At 39.9% G+C, this 17,745-nt stretch overlaps 1 protein-coding gene across 19 annotated transcripts in view; it reads left to right on the top strand.

The window, feature by feature from the left end:
* The window catches only part of PTK2 (protein tyrosine kinase 2), a 261,623-nt gene that overhangs the window by 99,573 nt on the left and 144,305 nt on the right, over nucleotides 1-17,745 (top strand). For all 19 annotated transcript variants that reach the window (XM_089518030.1, XM_089518031.1, XM_089518023.1 and 16 more), the window contains one exon: nucleotides 12,460-12,686. In XM_089518030.1, the coding sequence (XP_089374156.1) occupies nucleotides 12,492-12,686 (195 nt within the window). In that variant the 5' untranslated portion in view covers nucleotides 12,460-12,491. The remainder of the gene's footprint in view (nucleotides 1-12,459; nucleotides 12,687-17,745) is intronic.

The following is a 17,745-nucleotide window of genomic DNA, read 5'->3' as shown; positions in this document are numbered from 1 at the left end:
CTAAACCTTTTATATCTTAGTTCTTGCATGTGTGTGAGATAGAGTGCTTTGCATGTGTGTTGGCTCCCCTTTTTATAAATAAACTAAACTAACTTGGAACCTGCCTCCAGAGTTCTTTGAGTTCAGAACTGATATACATAGGCTGAAAGTCCTGGCTAGAGTTACCCTGGCCCTCTCGCTGATCCCTATTGAGCTAAATCAATTTCCCCATTGACTTTTGTTTATGGGTGCCCTCTAGGGACCCTAGGATTTTGGGTAGCATATCCGTAGTGTTGCCTTCCATTTTTCCTACGTCCTTCCACTTTACCAAGCATTTTTGCCTTTTCCAATGTCTCAGTTTAGTCATCTTCACTTTAGGTTAATGTTCAGGCCTGATTTTTTCTATTTTAAAAAAATAATCAATTCTATTTCTCCATATTCTGTTCTAACAGTAGCCATCTGTCCTAAGTACAGATTTTTCATCAGGAGTATCAAATGTAGTGCCCCTCCCATCTCTTTAATTTTTTCATGATCAATATAGCAAAGCCTTTGACTGTATTGACAGTCATAAATTGATAGTCTATAAAGCACATACTTATTATCTTCTGGAATTCCTTGGTGGACTCCATTAACCATTGTATGTTTGCAATGTAATCCCCAGTGTCTCTTCTTTTTCTGAACACCGCTTGCACCTCTGGAATTTCTCTTTCCATATATGACTGGAGACTATTCTCAGAATTTTGAGCATAATTTTGCTTGCGTTGGATATTAATGCTATAGACTTATAGTTGCTGCAGTCTTTTGTGATGTCTTTTTTTTTTTTTTTGGATTGTGATGTATATCAATTTCAGTCTATTGGCTACTGTTTTGCTTTCCCGATTTGTTGGCATATTTTAGTTATCACTAGAGATGATTCTGCTTGTGTGGATTGTAGCAATTCTACTGGAATATCATCTGTTCCTGGTGATTTATTCTTCCCAATATTTCTTATTAGAGCTTCCACCTCTCTAGGATTTAGCGTTCATCTTTGTATAATTCTTCATTCCATTTGTCATACATTTTTTCATCTCTTTTATATAGCTCTTCTATGTATTGCTTCGTTCATCTTTTTATTTCTTCCTGATCTTGCAGTATGTTCCTCTTCTGATCATAGAGTTTCCCTGTCCTAGGCTTGAACTTTCCTTTGAGTTTCCAGATCTTGAGGAAGAAGTCTCTTGTTCTTCCTTTTTTGATGTTCTCTTCTATTTCTTTGCATTGGTCATTATTTTAGTTTGCTTTATCCTTGCGCACTAATCATATTTCCTTTCTCTTTTGCTTCTCTCCTTTACTGCTTGAAGCATTTCATCTGTTATCCCTAGTGTCTTCCTTTTCTTTTGGACCACCGGTTGTGTCTTTCTGCACTCTTCCCTAATTATGTCCTTGGCTTTTGACCACAGTTCTTCAGATTCCTGGCTGATTGTGCTTAATAGTGAAAATGTATTTCTTACATTGTTTGTAAATCCTGTTGATATATTGTTCAGATAATATTTTGGTATGATGATAGTTTTTTTTTCCTCAGTCTTACTCTCATTTTTGATATGAGTATTTCATGATCTGTTCTATAGTCAGTGCCTGGTCTAGTTTTGTCCTCAGGAATAGAGCTTCTCTATATTTTGCTTACAATTATATAGCCTATCTGGGTTTTTGTTCATGCCATTTGGTGATGTCCATGTTTATAGTCTCCTGCCTGGTTGTAAGAAAAAGGTACTTGCAATGAATAATAATAATAATAATAATAATAATAATAATAATTTGTTTTATTTATATACCGCTATTCCAAAGATCATAGCGGTGAACAGCAAGTAAGCTAATTAGCAAGTAAGCTAATTTTCCCCCAACAGTCTGGGTACTCATTTTAGCGACCTCGGAAGGATGCAAGCCTGAGTCGAGCTTGGGCCCTTTTGCTGGTCTTTGAACTCGCAACCTTGTTGTTTCGAGTGAATGGCTGCAGTTCAGGCATTTAACCACTGCGCCACCAGGGCTGTTGGTCTCATAAAATTCTATCAGTCGCTTCTCCAATCCCATATTTCAGATTGATTTTGTTCCCATCAGTTTTCTTCACTGTCCATCTTTTACAACCATACATAGAGATTGGAGATGCTATGAGTGAGAAATCCAAAATACATTTTATTTAGTTTTTGTATTTTGTACTTTCCATGCAAACCAGGACTGGTTTGATTTTTCTTTCCTGGGTAATAATTTGATATTTCTGACCAATGTTCAAAGGCTATATACCACAAAGTGAGGCTGAAACAGCAAATCTGAACCTTAAGGTTCTAGAAAGTATATTCTCTTACATTCAAGCCATGGTTTGGCATTTATTCAGACCAGTCCAACAGTTAGTAGTTTTTTGAAAACTTCAACTCTGTTGCAAAATTGCAACTTCTGACCTTCATTTTGTTGTATTACATTTAAGGTTTGATCTCACTGCAGTTGTGGTTTTGTGCTCTACTGAACAATTGTATAGTTCACTGACCAAACTCCTACTCTGTATTAACATATTTGAAGACAGCATTGTTCCATGTACACAATTTAGATTATTGATCAATTTTATTTATTTTATTTTTTTTATTTAGGTATTTATATCCCGCCCTTCAGCCCTAATGGCTCTCAGGGCGGCTTACAATATTATTTTTAGTCAGACAGTTCCCTGCCCTCAGGCTTACAATCTAATTTATCCCCATTCATCTCTGCATGTTTTCATGTTACGTGTCATCACAATTCTCTGTGTAAAGTTTGTTGATTTAAGATGAATGTGAAGTCTTTTCACTGTTTTCCCCCTCCCCGATAAAATGTATACTTTTAATATCAGGCTTTTAATGCTTCCCTCATAATTGTTAAAACTGTATGCATGCTCTCCCAAAAAAACACCCCCGTTCACAAAATTAATTATCAAAGTATTGCTTTATACACATTTTGCACATATATCTCCATTTGTGCATTCCTCCCATCATTTTGAGGTTCTGTAGAAGTTGACACTTTTTACAAGGGGTGGTCAGGAGTTTTTAGCAGCTGAAAATTGTACTCTGCAAATCGCAGCACTACTAATAGACTTTGTAAACATGTATTCCAGCTATCTTTAGTTGTGATGATATGTTCCATCCTTATGAAAAGCTTACAGTGGTGTTCCATACTCTGCCATAATCACCGTTGCTCATGTTACGGCTTCTACAAGTTGTTAACATCAATATGCGGTCCACAACAAACTTCAGTTTCCAGAGTTCCATAGCATTGAGCCATGACAGTTAAAGTGGTGTCAAACTGGGTATTTCTGCAGTATGGATGCGGCCATTGTGGTTTCATCAGAAATTAAAATGGAACTTTTCACTTATCTTTTTTCTATCTTAAATTTTATACTTAAAGATAGAACACTTTAAAAAAATATTTTGCTCTGTATCTCATAGTTCACATTCTGTGTATAAATAGCTTGTAGAGATTGTGATACTTAGCCGCTTTTAACAAATCTTGAGGTTGTAGCTGTATTTGTTGTAAACTTCTTTTTATAATGGAAAATAATTGTTGTTACTGTGTGACTTCAAATAGTTTCTGTTTTTTTGGCGACTCTAAAGCAAACCTATCACTGAGTTTTCTGAGGTTGAGAATGTGTGACTTGCCCACGCCCACCCAGTGGGTTCCATTACCAAGTGGGGATTTAAAACTTGGTTTCCAGTGTCATAGTCCCATGCTCAAACAACTAAACCATGTGGCTGGAGTGCAGTCATATAAATGAACAAGGCAGAAAGTTGTTTACCTAAATGTAAGGAAATTTTTAAAGTTTAAGTTAGAATTATACCTTTTATCAGGTTAACTGGAAAAAATAAGTTAAAGAACTGTATTACTCTAGTATTTATAGAATGCTTAGCGATTCTAATGTCTTAAAAATTTTCTTTGATCCCAGTGGTATATTCTCCGTTCATTCTGTCTTTCACAATTTACAGTGACCCCATTAATGGAATTCAGAATCTTCTGGGAAAAGGAAAGAAAACATACTTGTACATTTTCTTCCAGTAATAGAAAGCTGTTTTCAGAGTAGATTGGGTTTGTGATGGAAGCCATTACCTTGCTGTATCCTACAAGGACAGTCAGTCTAATATGACCTAATAAGTTGCTGGGAAAAGTGCCCTTTCTCTTTACACATGTATCATTTTTATCTGACAAAATACCAAATTTCTGGGATAGCAATTAATACTGAATATATCAATCTGTTCTCTTTCATGTTATAGTATACACATGCTGCTCTTCTTTCTTGTCTTCTTAAGATGTTTGAAAGGTGGGCTATGATTCCACATCCATATTGAGAAGACAGACCACAGCAGGTGGAGTTTAGCATGGATGATACACTCTGGTTTTGACCAGAAGGAAGAACTGTAACTGAAACAGATTAAGCTTCCCTGCACTGGTTGCAGACTCTGGTTTAACTGTTATTTTTGGTGTCTGTATTGGCTTTTTGTTCTGGTTTCTCACTGGTTTGAGCAGTGGTGACCAGTACTGCCTGGAGACTCATTTTCCCCTCCCTTTCTTCCAGCACAGGGTCTCAATGTGATTCAGAAGACTGAAAAATAAAGATAGTGTAAGAAAATAAGCCCTCTTACTTACTGAGCTGCCAAGTGATCTTGATATGCTACTAACTATAGTTACTCATTAATAGTATATGGTCTGGTAGAATAGATCTAGCTGGTGGACATCTAGAAGGCAATTCCATAATGACAAAAACTCAACATGGGTTTCAGAGAAACATGCAAGACAAATATTATCTCTTTCTTTGGTAAAATTACCAGCTTGGTAGATGAAGGGAATGCTGTGGATATAGTATATCTTGATTTCAGTAAGGCCTTTGACAAAGTTTCCCATGACATTCTTGCAAACAAGCTTGTAAAATGTGGGCTAAACAAGGTAACTGTTACATGGATTTGTAACTGGTTGACCGGCCGAACCCAAAGGGTGCTCAACAATGGCTCCTTTTCATCCTGGAGAGAAGTGACCAGTGGGGTCCCACAGGGCTCTGTCCTGGGCCCAGTGTTATTCAACATCTTTATCAATGACCTGGATGACAGAATTGGGAGCATACTTATCAAATTTGTAGATGACACCAAATTAGGAGGAATAGCTAATACCCCAGATGACAGGATCAAAATTCAAAACAACCGGAATAGACTAGAAAGCTGGGCCAAAGCTAACAAAATGAACTTCAACAGGGAGAAATGTAGGGCGAAAAAATGAAATGCACAGATATAGGATGGGAGACACATGGCTGAATGAGACTATGTGTAAAAGGGATCTAGGAGTCCAAGTAGATCACAAGTTGAACATGAGTTAACAGTGCGATGTGGCAGCTAAAAAGACCAATGCAATTTTAGGCTGCATCAATAAAAGTGTAGTGTCTAGATCAAGGGAAGTAATAGTGCCACTTTATTCTGCTTTGGTTAGGCCTCACCTGGATCCAGTTCTGGGCACCACAATTTAAAAAGGATGTTGAGAAATTGCAGCATGTGCAAGGGAGGGCGACTAAAATGGTGAAGGGTCAGGAACCATGAAGCCCTTTGAAGAAAGACTTAGGGAGCTGGGGATGTTTAGCCTGGAGAAGAGAAGGTTAAGAGGTGATATGATAGCCTTATTTAAATACAGTATTTGAAGGGAAGTCATATTGTGAGGGAGCAAGCTTGTTTTCTCCTGCTCCAGAAATCATGACCCGGAACACTGGATGCAGAGAAAACAGAGGTACTAGTGATAGGAACCCCAGGCCCAGGCAGGGAAATTTGCCAACCTGTCTTGGATGGGGTCATACTTCCCCTAAAGGACAAAGTTCGCAGCTTGGGAGTACTCCTGTATTTGTCCTTACAGTTATCATCTCAAGTTGATGCGACGTCCAGGAGTGCTTGCTGTCAACTTTGGTTGATACGCCAGCTGCGCCCATGCCTGGACCGAAGGGACCTTGAAACAGTGTACATGCACTGGTAATTTTTCGTTTTGATTTCTGTAATGCGCTCTACATGGGGCTACCCTTGTGCCAAGTTAGGAAGCTTCAATTGGTTCAATATATGGCAACCAGACTGGTCACTGGTACTTCCAGGTCTGACCACATAACACCTGTATTAAAATCACTTCACTAGCTGCTGATCAGCTTCTGGGCACAGTACAAAGTGTTGGTTATTACCTTTAAATCCTAAAATGTCTTGGACCCGAGTTACTTGCGGGAACGACTCTCACTACACAATCCACCCCGCACTCTCAGTACATCTGGGGAGAATCTATTGGATACACAAATGGCTAGACTGACTATGACTTCCCAAAGAACTTTTACTGCCACTACCCCTAAATTGTGGAACGGCCTACCAAAAGAGATCCGTCTCATTACCACCTTGGGCGCTTTTAAGAAGGCAGTTAAAATGGAGCTCTTCCGGCGGGCCAATCAATCCTATCCTGTTTAGGATCCATCTTTTAACACTTAACGATGATTCTGTGCAATTCTACAATTATAAAAGTGTTGCATTATGATAAATTAGTTTTTATCTGATAATATTATTACTGAGATGATGTATTGGATTGGATTTTATTGATTGTATTTGTATGTTTTTATTGGGTTCTAACCCCGCCTCGATCCACAGTGAGAGGCGGGGAAATATAAATATTATTATTATTATTATTATTATTATTATTATTATTATGCACGCTGAAGGAAAAGAGATTCCACCTCAACATTAGGAAAAACTTCCTGACAGTAAGGGCTGTTGAACTGTGGAACACACTCCCTCAGAGAGTGGTGGAGTCTCCCTCCTTGGAAGTCTTTAAACAGAAGCTGGATGGCCATCTGTCGGGGATGCTTTGATTGAGATTTCCTGCGCAGCAGGGGGTTGGACTGGATGGCCCTTGCGGTCTCTTCCAACTCTACGATTCTATGATTCTATGGTGCAAAAGAGGTAGATCATTCTGTTGTGGATATAATGATATGAAATTGTATTCCTTGTTCTAATTGTATCCATAATACAATGTATTCCCATTGTTTCTCTTCCTTATATCCACACATGTAAATACAAGCCTATGTGCCATATTCATTTGAGACACCAGTTGAGTGTACAGTTGGCCCTTGATATCCACTGGGGTTTGGATGTAGGATCCCCCCCATCCCATGGATACAACAATCAAGTCCCAGTAAACACAGTGGTGTAAGCATATGGTGTCCCTAATATAAAATGGCATAATCAAGATTTACGTTTTTGAATTGATACTTTTAAAAAATATTTTCAAGCTGTGCATGGTTGAATCTGCTCCGTTGGCAGACTATAGCTCAGATTTCATACATGCGACATGTGTCTATTAAAGTGTGTGGTGTTTGTTTAGATTTAAGAGACATACTCACTGTTATGCTGCATCAGTAGTCTTTGCTGTTCCATGGAGAATGGATTGGATCCAGAGCTGTCTTCTGCTGGCAGACATTTGTACTCACAGAAAGTATCTTTATCCTCTTCTCCCTCTTCCCCCCTGAACAAAAGATCACCCAGCTCATAAGGGTCCCTGGTCATCTGTGTAGCCATTTTAGAGAATTAAAGGATCTGGCAAAATTAGCTCTGAATATTCCTTGCTTAAGAAATGCTATGAAATTCATGATGTTGTCATAGGTTGACAGGCAACTTGAAGGCACACATGCGTGTGCGCGCGCGCGCGCGCGCACACACACACACACACACACACATTGCCATGGCCACAGGGAACAGGAAGATTCCTTCCTTGTGAAGTTGGTTTCAACTCTATCAATCAAACAATATGTTTGTGGGATCCAGCATAGTGCAACTGCTGTCCCTCATTTTTGTCTCCTCCCCCAAAAAGAAGGGTTTAAATATTAATTCTTTGTGGGTTTTTCGGCTTGAGGCCCTGCCATCAACAACAGAACAACAACAGAACAATACACAGATTAACATGGAAATTCTTCCCTACCCAGAGTCATTCTCTGAAGGTGCCAGGCACAGATGCTGGAAAAATGTCAGCAATAAATTCTTCTAGAATATGGCCACATAGCCTGAAAAACCCACAAAAAACTATGGATGCCGGCCATGAAAGCCTTCGACTTCACATTGATTTAAATATTGTTTTCAGCAATTATTTATAGTCTCTTAAAATTTCTTCGTTTTCTTCAGTTTGAATGCAGGGAATGCAGTGATCTACAACTATGGTACAGTAGCCACTTACAAAGCCACTTACAAGTTTTTTAAGGGCTGTGGCATTTTCTTTTTCTATGCAGGAAAGCACACAAAGTTTGTATATTTATTCATGCAGCCCCTGCTGAAATATGTTTGATAAACAGGCAAAGGTGATCATGAGTTGTAGCCTTATTTATGAAGGTATTGTTTTTGTTAGTTTCCATGCTAATTGATAGTCATTCTCTGTCTCTGCAAATACTAGATAACACAGAGATGATATTTCATGTCATTTTGACATGACAACACAAGAAAATGTGTGCTAGCTAACTGTTTGGGTGTGTGCCCAGCTTTCACTTCAGCAGAATGAAAGTGAGCATTGCCAGACACAACCTGCCTGTTGTGCCATTATTAGGATATAGTAGGCCTCTGTTATGTTTCATCACAGCCTGCTTCCAGGCCAGAAAAAGAGAAACAATTCATCTTCTTCGTGGTCTCTGTGACTCACACAAATGGTGTTACCTGCATATGTGCAGTGTATCTTTCAGAAACTTCTAGAGCTAGGGAATAAGCATTTTCGTGGTAGTTGCTCCCTCACCTTACCAATGTGTCCCATGCAGCTCAGTTCCCTCAGTTACTTTTTGTCCACTGAAGCGGCAGCATTGATTGGACCTTGAAACAGTGGTACACGCTCTGGTAACCTCTCGGTTGGATTTCTGTAATGCGCTCTACATGGGGCAACCCTTGTACCAAACCCGGAAGCTTCAACTAGTGCAGAACATGGCAGCCAGACTGGTCACTGGATGTTTCAGGTCCAGCCATATTACACCAGTTCTGCATGATCTACATTGGCTGCCTATTCGCTTCCGGGCGCAATACAAGGTGTTGGTTATAACCTATAAAGCCCTTAATGGCTTGGGCCCAGGGTACTTGGAGGACCGCCTCTCCCCATATAATCCGCCCTGCACACTCAGGTCAGCCGGGAAGCAACTCTTGAGGGTTCCATCTTTGAAACACACTGCGACTGCACAGAGGGTGTTCTCCATCTCAGCCCCGCAGTTATGAAACTCGCTTCCCGAAGAGCTCCGCTCTACCCCCTCCCTCGACCAATTTAGGAAGAGTCTTAAAACCTTTCTCTTCGGACAAGCTTTCTCCCAGTTATTGTAATGCTTCTTTGCCCCCCTCCTCTTTGCACCTACACTTTGGCTAGTTTTTGTATGGTTTTAATCTGTGTTTTTAATTCTGTTTTTAATGTTTGATTTTAATATTGTATATGTTCATTGTTTGTTTTTCTGATGTTGTAACCCGCCTTGATCTCAAGGAAAGGCAGGCTATAAATAAATGATTTATTTATTTATTTATAGTTTTTGTGGGTTTTACAGGCTATGTTCTAGAAGAGTTTCTTCCTGACATTTTGCCAGCATCTGTGGCTGGCATCTTCAGAGAATGCTTGCCTGGAAAGGACTTGGCTATATATATTGTGTGACCTGGAAAGGCAGGAGTGATTTGCCTGTGTATTGTTCTGTTGGTAATGGCAGGCCTTAGGGTGGGAGGGTCTGCAAAAGAGGATTAGTATCTGCTTAATAGTGCTCATTGTTTGCTGGGAGATTTCTCACTTGCATTTGTTGAGTCTTCCTCTTGCTATTTTTCAGGACTGGTAGCCAAACCTTGTTTACTTTAAGGGTTTCCTCTTTTCTGTTGAAATTGTCCAGGTGTTTGTGGATTTCAATGGCTTCCCTGTGCATCCTGACATAGAATTTAAGTGTTTTCAAACAGTATTTTATGCCCAGGATGGTTTGTGGCATGTTCTGCTACTTCTGATTTTTCTGGCTGGCCCAGTCTGCAGTGTCTCTCATGTTCCTTGATTCTTGTTTGCACACTGCATTTGATGGTCCCTATGTAGACTTGTCCGCAGCTGCATGGTATGCGGTAAACTCCTGCAGCTGTGAGAGGGTCTCTCTGGTCCTTGACTGAGCGAAGTATGTTTAGCCCTTCAATGCAGTAAAGGTGACTATGGAAACACTACTGTAGCAGCACTCTGATGCTGCTGTTCAGAGCTATGTTTTTAGATAGGACTTGGTACAAAGAAGCCGGCCAAAATGCAAATATAGGGAAATGAATTGTTCAATGTTACACACACAGTTTAATCTTGGAACAGCAGTGTCAGCAGGTTCTTGGCCATCAAATGCCTATATTTAGGTTGCCTTTGATTAATCCTGCTTTTTTACAAAAGTGGCCTTAAAGAAGACAGAACACTGACAAGCCATTCAGATCATTGATGGGGAAGGGAAGCAGAGACTAAATTTGATACCAGAATAAAGTATTATATATGTTTGTATATAGGCTGTATATATGATACTCTAATTTAAAATTTTTAGAAAAATAAAAAAATGAAAATTTTAAAATTTAATTTTTGGAAAAACAAACCCTGGGGCCTCTCCCACTGAGCCCCACTCATGCCATCTGTTTAGCATTTCAAAGGGATGCAGGCAAGCACCATAGCCCGTTTCTGTCCAAAGGCAGATGTTTGGGCTGCAGTGGTGTCCCCCTCACTTAAGGTGTCTATTGGTGGGGCTCACTCACCCCACACCCCCTAGTGATACCCCTGCTTTAAATGCCACCCCATTTCTTCTTACCTTTTAATTTCCTTAGTAAAACACTGTGTAATTACAACAACTGGATCAAAATGTCCCATTCATGCCGATTTTAACTCTTGTTTTATTATGTCTAGCGTTCTTTGAATCATGCTTCTCACATTCCATGTTCCTGTTATATATATAATAAATAATAAATAATAAAATATTTATTTATATACCGCTTTTCCAGGGATCAAAGCGGTTAACAGCATTACAAATATACACTATATTGTGTAGCTTCAAACTTTTCTTTCACATCTGAGCACATCCATACCTTGAATTCCTTTTGATTTGAGTCCAGTTGTATCATTAGCCGCATCTCTACTCATAATTGCCCTCTGCTGTGGCCTGTTTTCTCATTTTGTATATCGTGTCCCTAATGCTTGCTTTATGTTGGATTGTCTCATCAAAAGGTTTCCATGGTGAAAGATTTTCAAGAGGGAGTTTACCGTTGCTTCCCTCTGCACAGTACATACAAGCATTAGCTATGGTGCCACAGTCATTGTTTCAGAGAGATCCTTTGCTAGTGTCACCCACCACTACTGCTCCTCTCAGTAGTTGTTTGGCACCTTTGCTGTACTACAAAGAGATCAGCATAACCAAAACATTCCGCCTCCCCTGAAGTGCATCAAATGTTGTGCTTGACTAAAAAGAAGTAGGCATTGCCACAACACCCCCATTCCCCCAAAGTCACCCATCTTATTAACCGCTTGTCCTACAGTTCTCAGTGCCCAGAGTCCTCTGCCTCCTCCAGAATCCCTTAGCTTCCCTGGCTCCCTAGGGGCCCATCTAGTCCTCCTTGCCCCTGGCCTTGGTGGAGCTACTTGACACTCCTAACATCACCACCTCCTCAGCCCTTGCCCTGATGACTCCCCTGCAACTGTCCAGGTGGACTCCCCTGGCCACCAGCATCACCTTACTTGTCCTCGCTGCTCCAGTCCTGGCTGTTTCTTCTATTTCTACTTTGCCTTCTTCATTCCTTGGTAACTCCATATAATCTAACTATAACAGCACTGTGGTCTCTGTTTCTAGGTGGTTGAACAATGCTTACATTCTGTGTCAACATTTAAGATTTAGTCCCCCCCCTCCCCATTCTGTGATCTGCAGCTCTAAGGCATTCTGGCTTTGGTTATCTAGAAATGCACCTTATTGTTTAGGTAGATGGGACTAATTTTTAGAGGATTTGAGTGTCATTTGCTTAAATAACCGTTTAATAGTCCATTGGTCCCCCATCAAGGACTGGTGTTAGGTATACTTCCACTTTGGAAAAAAGGCAAGATGCAATATTATAATAATTGTTAGTGAGGAAAATTCACTTTCCCCATTCTGGCCATTTTCAGTAGGCTCAGTTTTTCTGACCTTCAGGATGTACGCACCTGCCTGGTAGCATTTCATTTTGGAAAAGGACATTTACCTTAATTGGATAGTTATCACATTTATTATTCCATATTGGACAAGAGATTTATAAATTTCAGTGTGGAGGTTATTGAGTTTTAATGATTATTTGGGAAATATATTTTGGTCATTTTAAGGTATTTTCTTTCAAGAATATAGAACTCTTAATTATTCTAACTTTGTGTAATCTGTTTATGTATTTTGTGTATCTGTTTATCCTAAAATAGGGTAGATAGCACAGATTTGAGAGACTGATTTTTTTCTTTTTCCAATTTCAGAATATGACAGATACCTAGCATCTAGCAAAACCATGGCGGCTGCTTATCTAGACCCAAACTTGAATCACACACCAAGTTCAAGCACAAAGACACATCTTAGTTCTGGGATAGAACGTTCCCCAGGGACAATGGAACGAGTCCTAAAGGTTTTCCATTATTTTGAAAGCAACAGTGAGCCGACAACATGGGCCAGCATTATACGTCACGGTGATGCTACAGATGTTTGGGTGAGTTGATATTAAAGTACTTTAGATATGGTTATATGAAGGTCATTCTCAGAATTTGAGAGAGATAACTTGAGGCTGAGGAACACAGATGTTGAGTGTTTACTTTAAAGGCCTTTATTCAGCACATGCTGTGAGTCATTCCAGGCAAACGGTTAATTCCTAAGCAGTTTTCTCAAGAGAAGAGGAAGGATGTGAATGTTGTATATGCCAGTTTGACTGACCTGTTGGATGCCATTGTTCCGTTTCTGTGCCAGCAGTCCCATTTGGGGGATGTAATAAATGTACAGATACATGAATTTGCTGTTTTGTTCTGAGTTAGTAACAGGTTTAAATAATGCTTTAAAAAGAAAAAAAGAGATGGACTACTTTTTCTGTACTTTTAAGCAATGTTTAAATCAAGTGCTAAATAGAATAACCAGAACTGATCTATTTTTATCTGAGTGATTTGAAACTTATGTACTGTACATGATTTTTGATGAGTGAAATAGCACTAGTCCTTCTTGGACCATGTTGAACAAGAAGACAATGCAAGAAATGTTTTTTAAACCGAATTGTCTTTGTGTAAGCATTTTAGATATTCTGTTATTTCATCCAATAGAGAGTATACTCAGAATGGTCCTTCGTGTGGTATAGAGCACGCCAATGCTAAGATGCTTCTAAACATGTGTACCAGTCGTGGTGGAGAAATTGTTCACTGGCTGTATGTGGCCTCCCAGGCACATTTTTGCGGGTCTCCATAATACACCAGACCCCTCTCAAATGCCCCTCCATGTTTTGGTTTAAAAATAAGTCCTAAATGAACCCAAACCACTATGCAACATAGCAGTTGGGATGGATTTTACCTTCCTTCATAACTCCCAGAATGGCAAGGGGTGAAATTTGGTTTCTGAACCCTGAGCAAGATAGTGCCCAGTAGTGACATTGGAGAGACCTGCTGCACATATAAACAGTCACTCTTCAAATGAAGTCTTCTGTATGGGGTCCTGTTTCGAAGATGAATTAACTCCAATTTTCCAATTGTGTTTCATACCATAAAAGGCTTTTTACTGCCATCTCATCTGGTTCACGATTGAAAACTCCACCCTATCTTTTTTTCAGGGATTGGTCCCATGATCCAGGTGGCCACAACATTTTAGTTGCTATTAGTAACCTCCATGGAGAGCACCTCCTCCTTTCACATGGTACAGTGGTCCCTCAATATCTGCTGCAGTTTGATTCCAGTAGTCATCATGCATAACAGAATTCATGGATGCTCAAGTTCCGTTAAATACAATGGTGTAGTAAAATGGTGTCCTTTATATAAAATAGCCAAATCAAGGTTGGCTTTTTGGACTTTATTTTTTTAATAGTTTTTTAAACCATTAACGGTTTAATCCATGCATAAAGAATCCATGAATATAGAGGGCCAACTGCATTCATGCTCTTTGCTGTATAAATCAGGGATTGTAAAAGTGCAACCTGTGGGCACATCCAGCTCCCAAGGCTATTTTTGTGGTCCCCAGAGCCCTGTTTTTGAAAAAAAATGCTCCTAAATTTTCCCAGGGATTGTGAACCAGGTTATTGGCTTCCCCAGGCCTTTTTTCCCCAGTAGGAAAGAACCCACTTCCATTTGGGGGAAAAAAGTCTTCTTGTGCTTGAAACGGCCCCCAGGGCGGCCAAAGGTTTTGCAGAATTACTCCCCACAGATCCTGGGAGCATTTGGGGGGACAATTTATTTCATATTTTTAAAGAATGGAATAGTAGAGTGTGTGGCCCTCCATGATCTCCTGAAAGCCAGTGTAGACCCCCAGTCCCTGACAGTTTCCCCAGTATAGAGACTGAAGAACCTCTAGCTGTTAATAACCTAGTATATATTATGGTTCCACTAGAACATTTCCCTAGAGAGGATGGTTTGTCACCCTAATATTAGAGAAGGGCAGAGTGCTGATGACAGATAGTAGTGGTGTGAGCATTGGACTGTGGCTCTGGAGGCCAGGGTTCAAAGCCCCACTTGGCCATGTAAACTCACTGAGTGACCTTAGGTAAGTCACACTCTCTCAGCAGCAGAGGAAAGCAAAGGCAAACCCTCTCTGAACAAATCTTGCCAAAAAAAAACACCAAAAACCCTGTCTTAGGTTCACCTTAGGGTTGCCATAAATCAGAAACAACTTAAAGGCACACAGACATGGCTACTTCTTTGAAAACAATAACAAAGTGCTAACTTCCCCAGGGTCCTTTGGAGGCTGTATCCTGGATAAAGATGGTTCATCACCTTAGTGCAGTGAGGAGACTGGATCCCCTCCCAGTCTGTGAGAAAGATGCCTAGGCTTATTTTGAAGTGAGTGGGTGATAGTACATGTCTGCAGGATTTGTCAAGAATGAGGAAAGACTAAAATGCTTACAGCTGAGCTCAAGGTAGGGCCCTAGTAGTTCAGCAGTGTGTCTCATTTCTTAACACTGCAAAACTGTTGGAAACAATCTCTCCTGTAGTCCGGTCCTTGTTAGCCAAATCATCTGTATAGACATTGGTGTGACGGATGTACCATTGCTTGACCTTCAATTGTATTTGACTATGCCACTTTTAATCTTCTAGCTTGTTTTTTTTTGTTTGGAACTGGAAGGCTTAGACTCTGGACCGTTGGTCTGTTTTGATTCTGACTCTGCTTAAAGTGGTTTACAAGATATAAGAAAAACAAGCAAAATCATATTACATAAAACATAAAAAATTAAATTAAAATAGTATTAAACTCTCTATAGAGTTAGACCCATTTTTAAAAGTAATTTAAAAGCATACAATAAAAGTACACTAAACACACATGGCTTTTAAAGCACCATAAAAGTTTGATAATAGTGCCTTTGGTACTATCTAGTGCATGACGCTGTCTCCCTCTTGTTGCTGCATTGTCCTGGAAGTAGCTTAGCCAGCATCTTGCCATTGATGGAAAATCCCATCAGTAAGCTCCCAATAGCATTGGTATAGTGCTATTTCCCAGCAGAGAAGGGTGCCGAGCATCCTGATATTGGGCAGGAAGATGGTATAGTGCTAGTCATTAGGTGTGGGAAATTACATATATGGCAGTTCCAGGACTGCACAGACACCTGGTTTTAATTTCTCCTCTCCCCATACCCCCTGCCCTTCACTATTCCAAAACAGCCTTTCCCTCTACTTTTATTTATTTATGCTTTATTTTAATTTTTTGTTAAACCTCCATTGGCATAACTAGAATTGTGTTTATAACACACACATATCTGCACATGAAAGGTACTCTGGGTAGGGCACAGGGAAAGGAGGCAGATTTAAATAAGAGAGTGGAAGGTGGCACAGAGGGCCAGTAACACCCCCGTCACACTAATAAAGGGCTGTGCAGTAGGGAGTGTTGCCAAAATGGTATGTATGCACTTCCTTTCATTAATGCAGTTGCAGTGAGAACAAGAGTTATGTGATAAACTCCTTAATTCCCATCCCACCCCTTTTTCTTGCATGTTGTGTGTTATTTAGACTTTTAGTCTAGACCCATTAACTGAAGTCTGCCTTATGCATTTCTCTAGGTGGATTTTGGATACTATCTAATTGCCATATAGGACAGCAAGGCAGTGCCTGTTTCTGGTTGTCATTGGGCTCATCTGAGAGCTGTTGCCACCTCAGCAGCATCATTGTGTGGCATATTGCTGCTGGTTTTGCTATAAAGCAGCACGTGGTCCCAGCAGTTCATATTCATAACATTGCAGATTGGATGCTTAGTGGTCAAGGCCTTCTTTATAAGAGTAGTGCTGTCTTCTATTGTAGTGTTTCCCTCTTCTGTTAAGTAAATCATTTGTGTGAATCACAGAGACGTGAATTAAAACATGTTGCTTACCAGTAACTGGGTTTCTTTTAGGGGTTATCTGTGAACGTGCACAAGCTATCTTCTCCCTCATGTGTTCTAGCCTTCTTGACTCTTAACACATATGTCAGAAATGTGGGTAGAGCAGCTTGGAGACAGTAAACAAGTACACTGGAGGTGGAAGGACAAGTTCCTGTCAAAATCCATTTACCTGTAGACTGATCCAGCTTCGCTTTGTTCAGGTGCAGGGCCCATGTGTGTGAGTTCACAGAAGACCACTCAACCACAATTAACAGTAAGGGACTGCTTCTTAAGTAAACAGCATATTATTTGCACATGTTGTGCCACTGTCCAGTAATTAAAAAGTTTTGATGCAAGTGAAGTAAACACCCAGAAGATGATTGGACACAGATTAGAAATAGAATTTGAAAAGCTTTCAAATTCCCGGGTTCTGGACCTCCTTTCCTAGTCTAGACTGGCCTCCTGTCCCCCTCTATCTCTAGCAGCTGAAACCCTTTTTGTTCTGGCAAGCTTTTGATGGCTGATTGCTCATGGAGGAAAGGGATTTTCATAATGTGGTTGGATTCTTTTTAATGTTCTTGTTTTTGATTAGTTTTAATTCTATTATTAGTTTAATATTTATTTATTTATTTATTTATTTATTTATTTATTTATTTGGTATGATATGAATTTTAAAGCTGCATCTATTTTTGTAAGCAGCCTTGAGTCCTGGACTGTGAAAAGGGTAAAATGATGGTGGAGGTGACATACAGCATTGCACTGGTTTAGATGTAATGATAAGTCACTGGAAATGAGGACGCAGGCAAGTGTATGATGCTCTATCACTTGACATTAGCTTCTTGTTGCTATTGTTGTGTGCACCTTCAAGTTGTTTCTGACTTCTGTTGATCTTATGGCAATCATGGGGCTTTGTTGGCAAGATTTATTCAGAGCATGTGGCTTGCCTGAGGCTGAGAGCATGTGGCTTGCCCAAGATCATCCAGTGTGTTTCATGGCCGAATGGGAAATCAAACCCTGGTCTCCAGAGCCATAGTCTAACACTCAAACCACTATGCCACAAAGTGACTAAATTATAAAGTATCCACCCATTGTTTTTTGGTATTGCATCTGAACAAGATTGCCTACCTTGATCCTTTCTCAAAAAACCAGAATCATAATTTATTGTTTGTTCTTGATTCATGATTCTGCCTTGCAGATAAAGAAAATAGGGATTCCCATTCAGAAGCTTCCTGCTT

Source organism: Sceloporus occidentalis, unplaced genomic scaffold (assembly GCF_023333645.1).
Source record: "Sceloporus occidentalis isolate IW3139 unplaced genomic scaffold, rSceOcc1.0.p SCAF_3, whole genome shotgun sequence".
Classification (NCBI taxonomy): Eukaryota; Metazoa; Chordata; class Lepidosauria; order Squamata; family Phrynosomatidae; genus Sceloporus; species Sceloporus occidentalis.
This window is presented reverse-complemented; position numbering and strand designations above follow the sequence as displayed.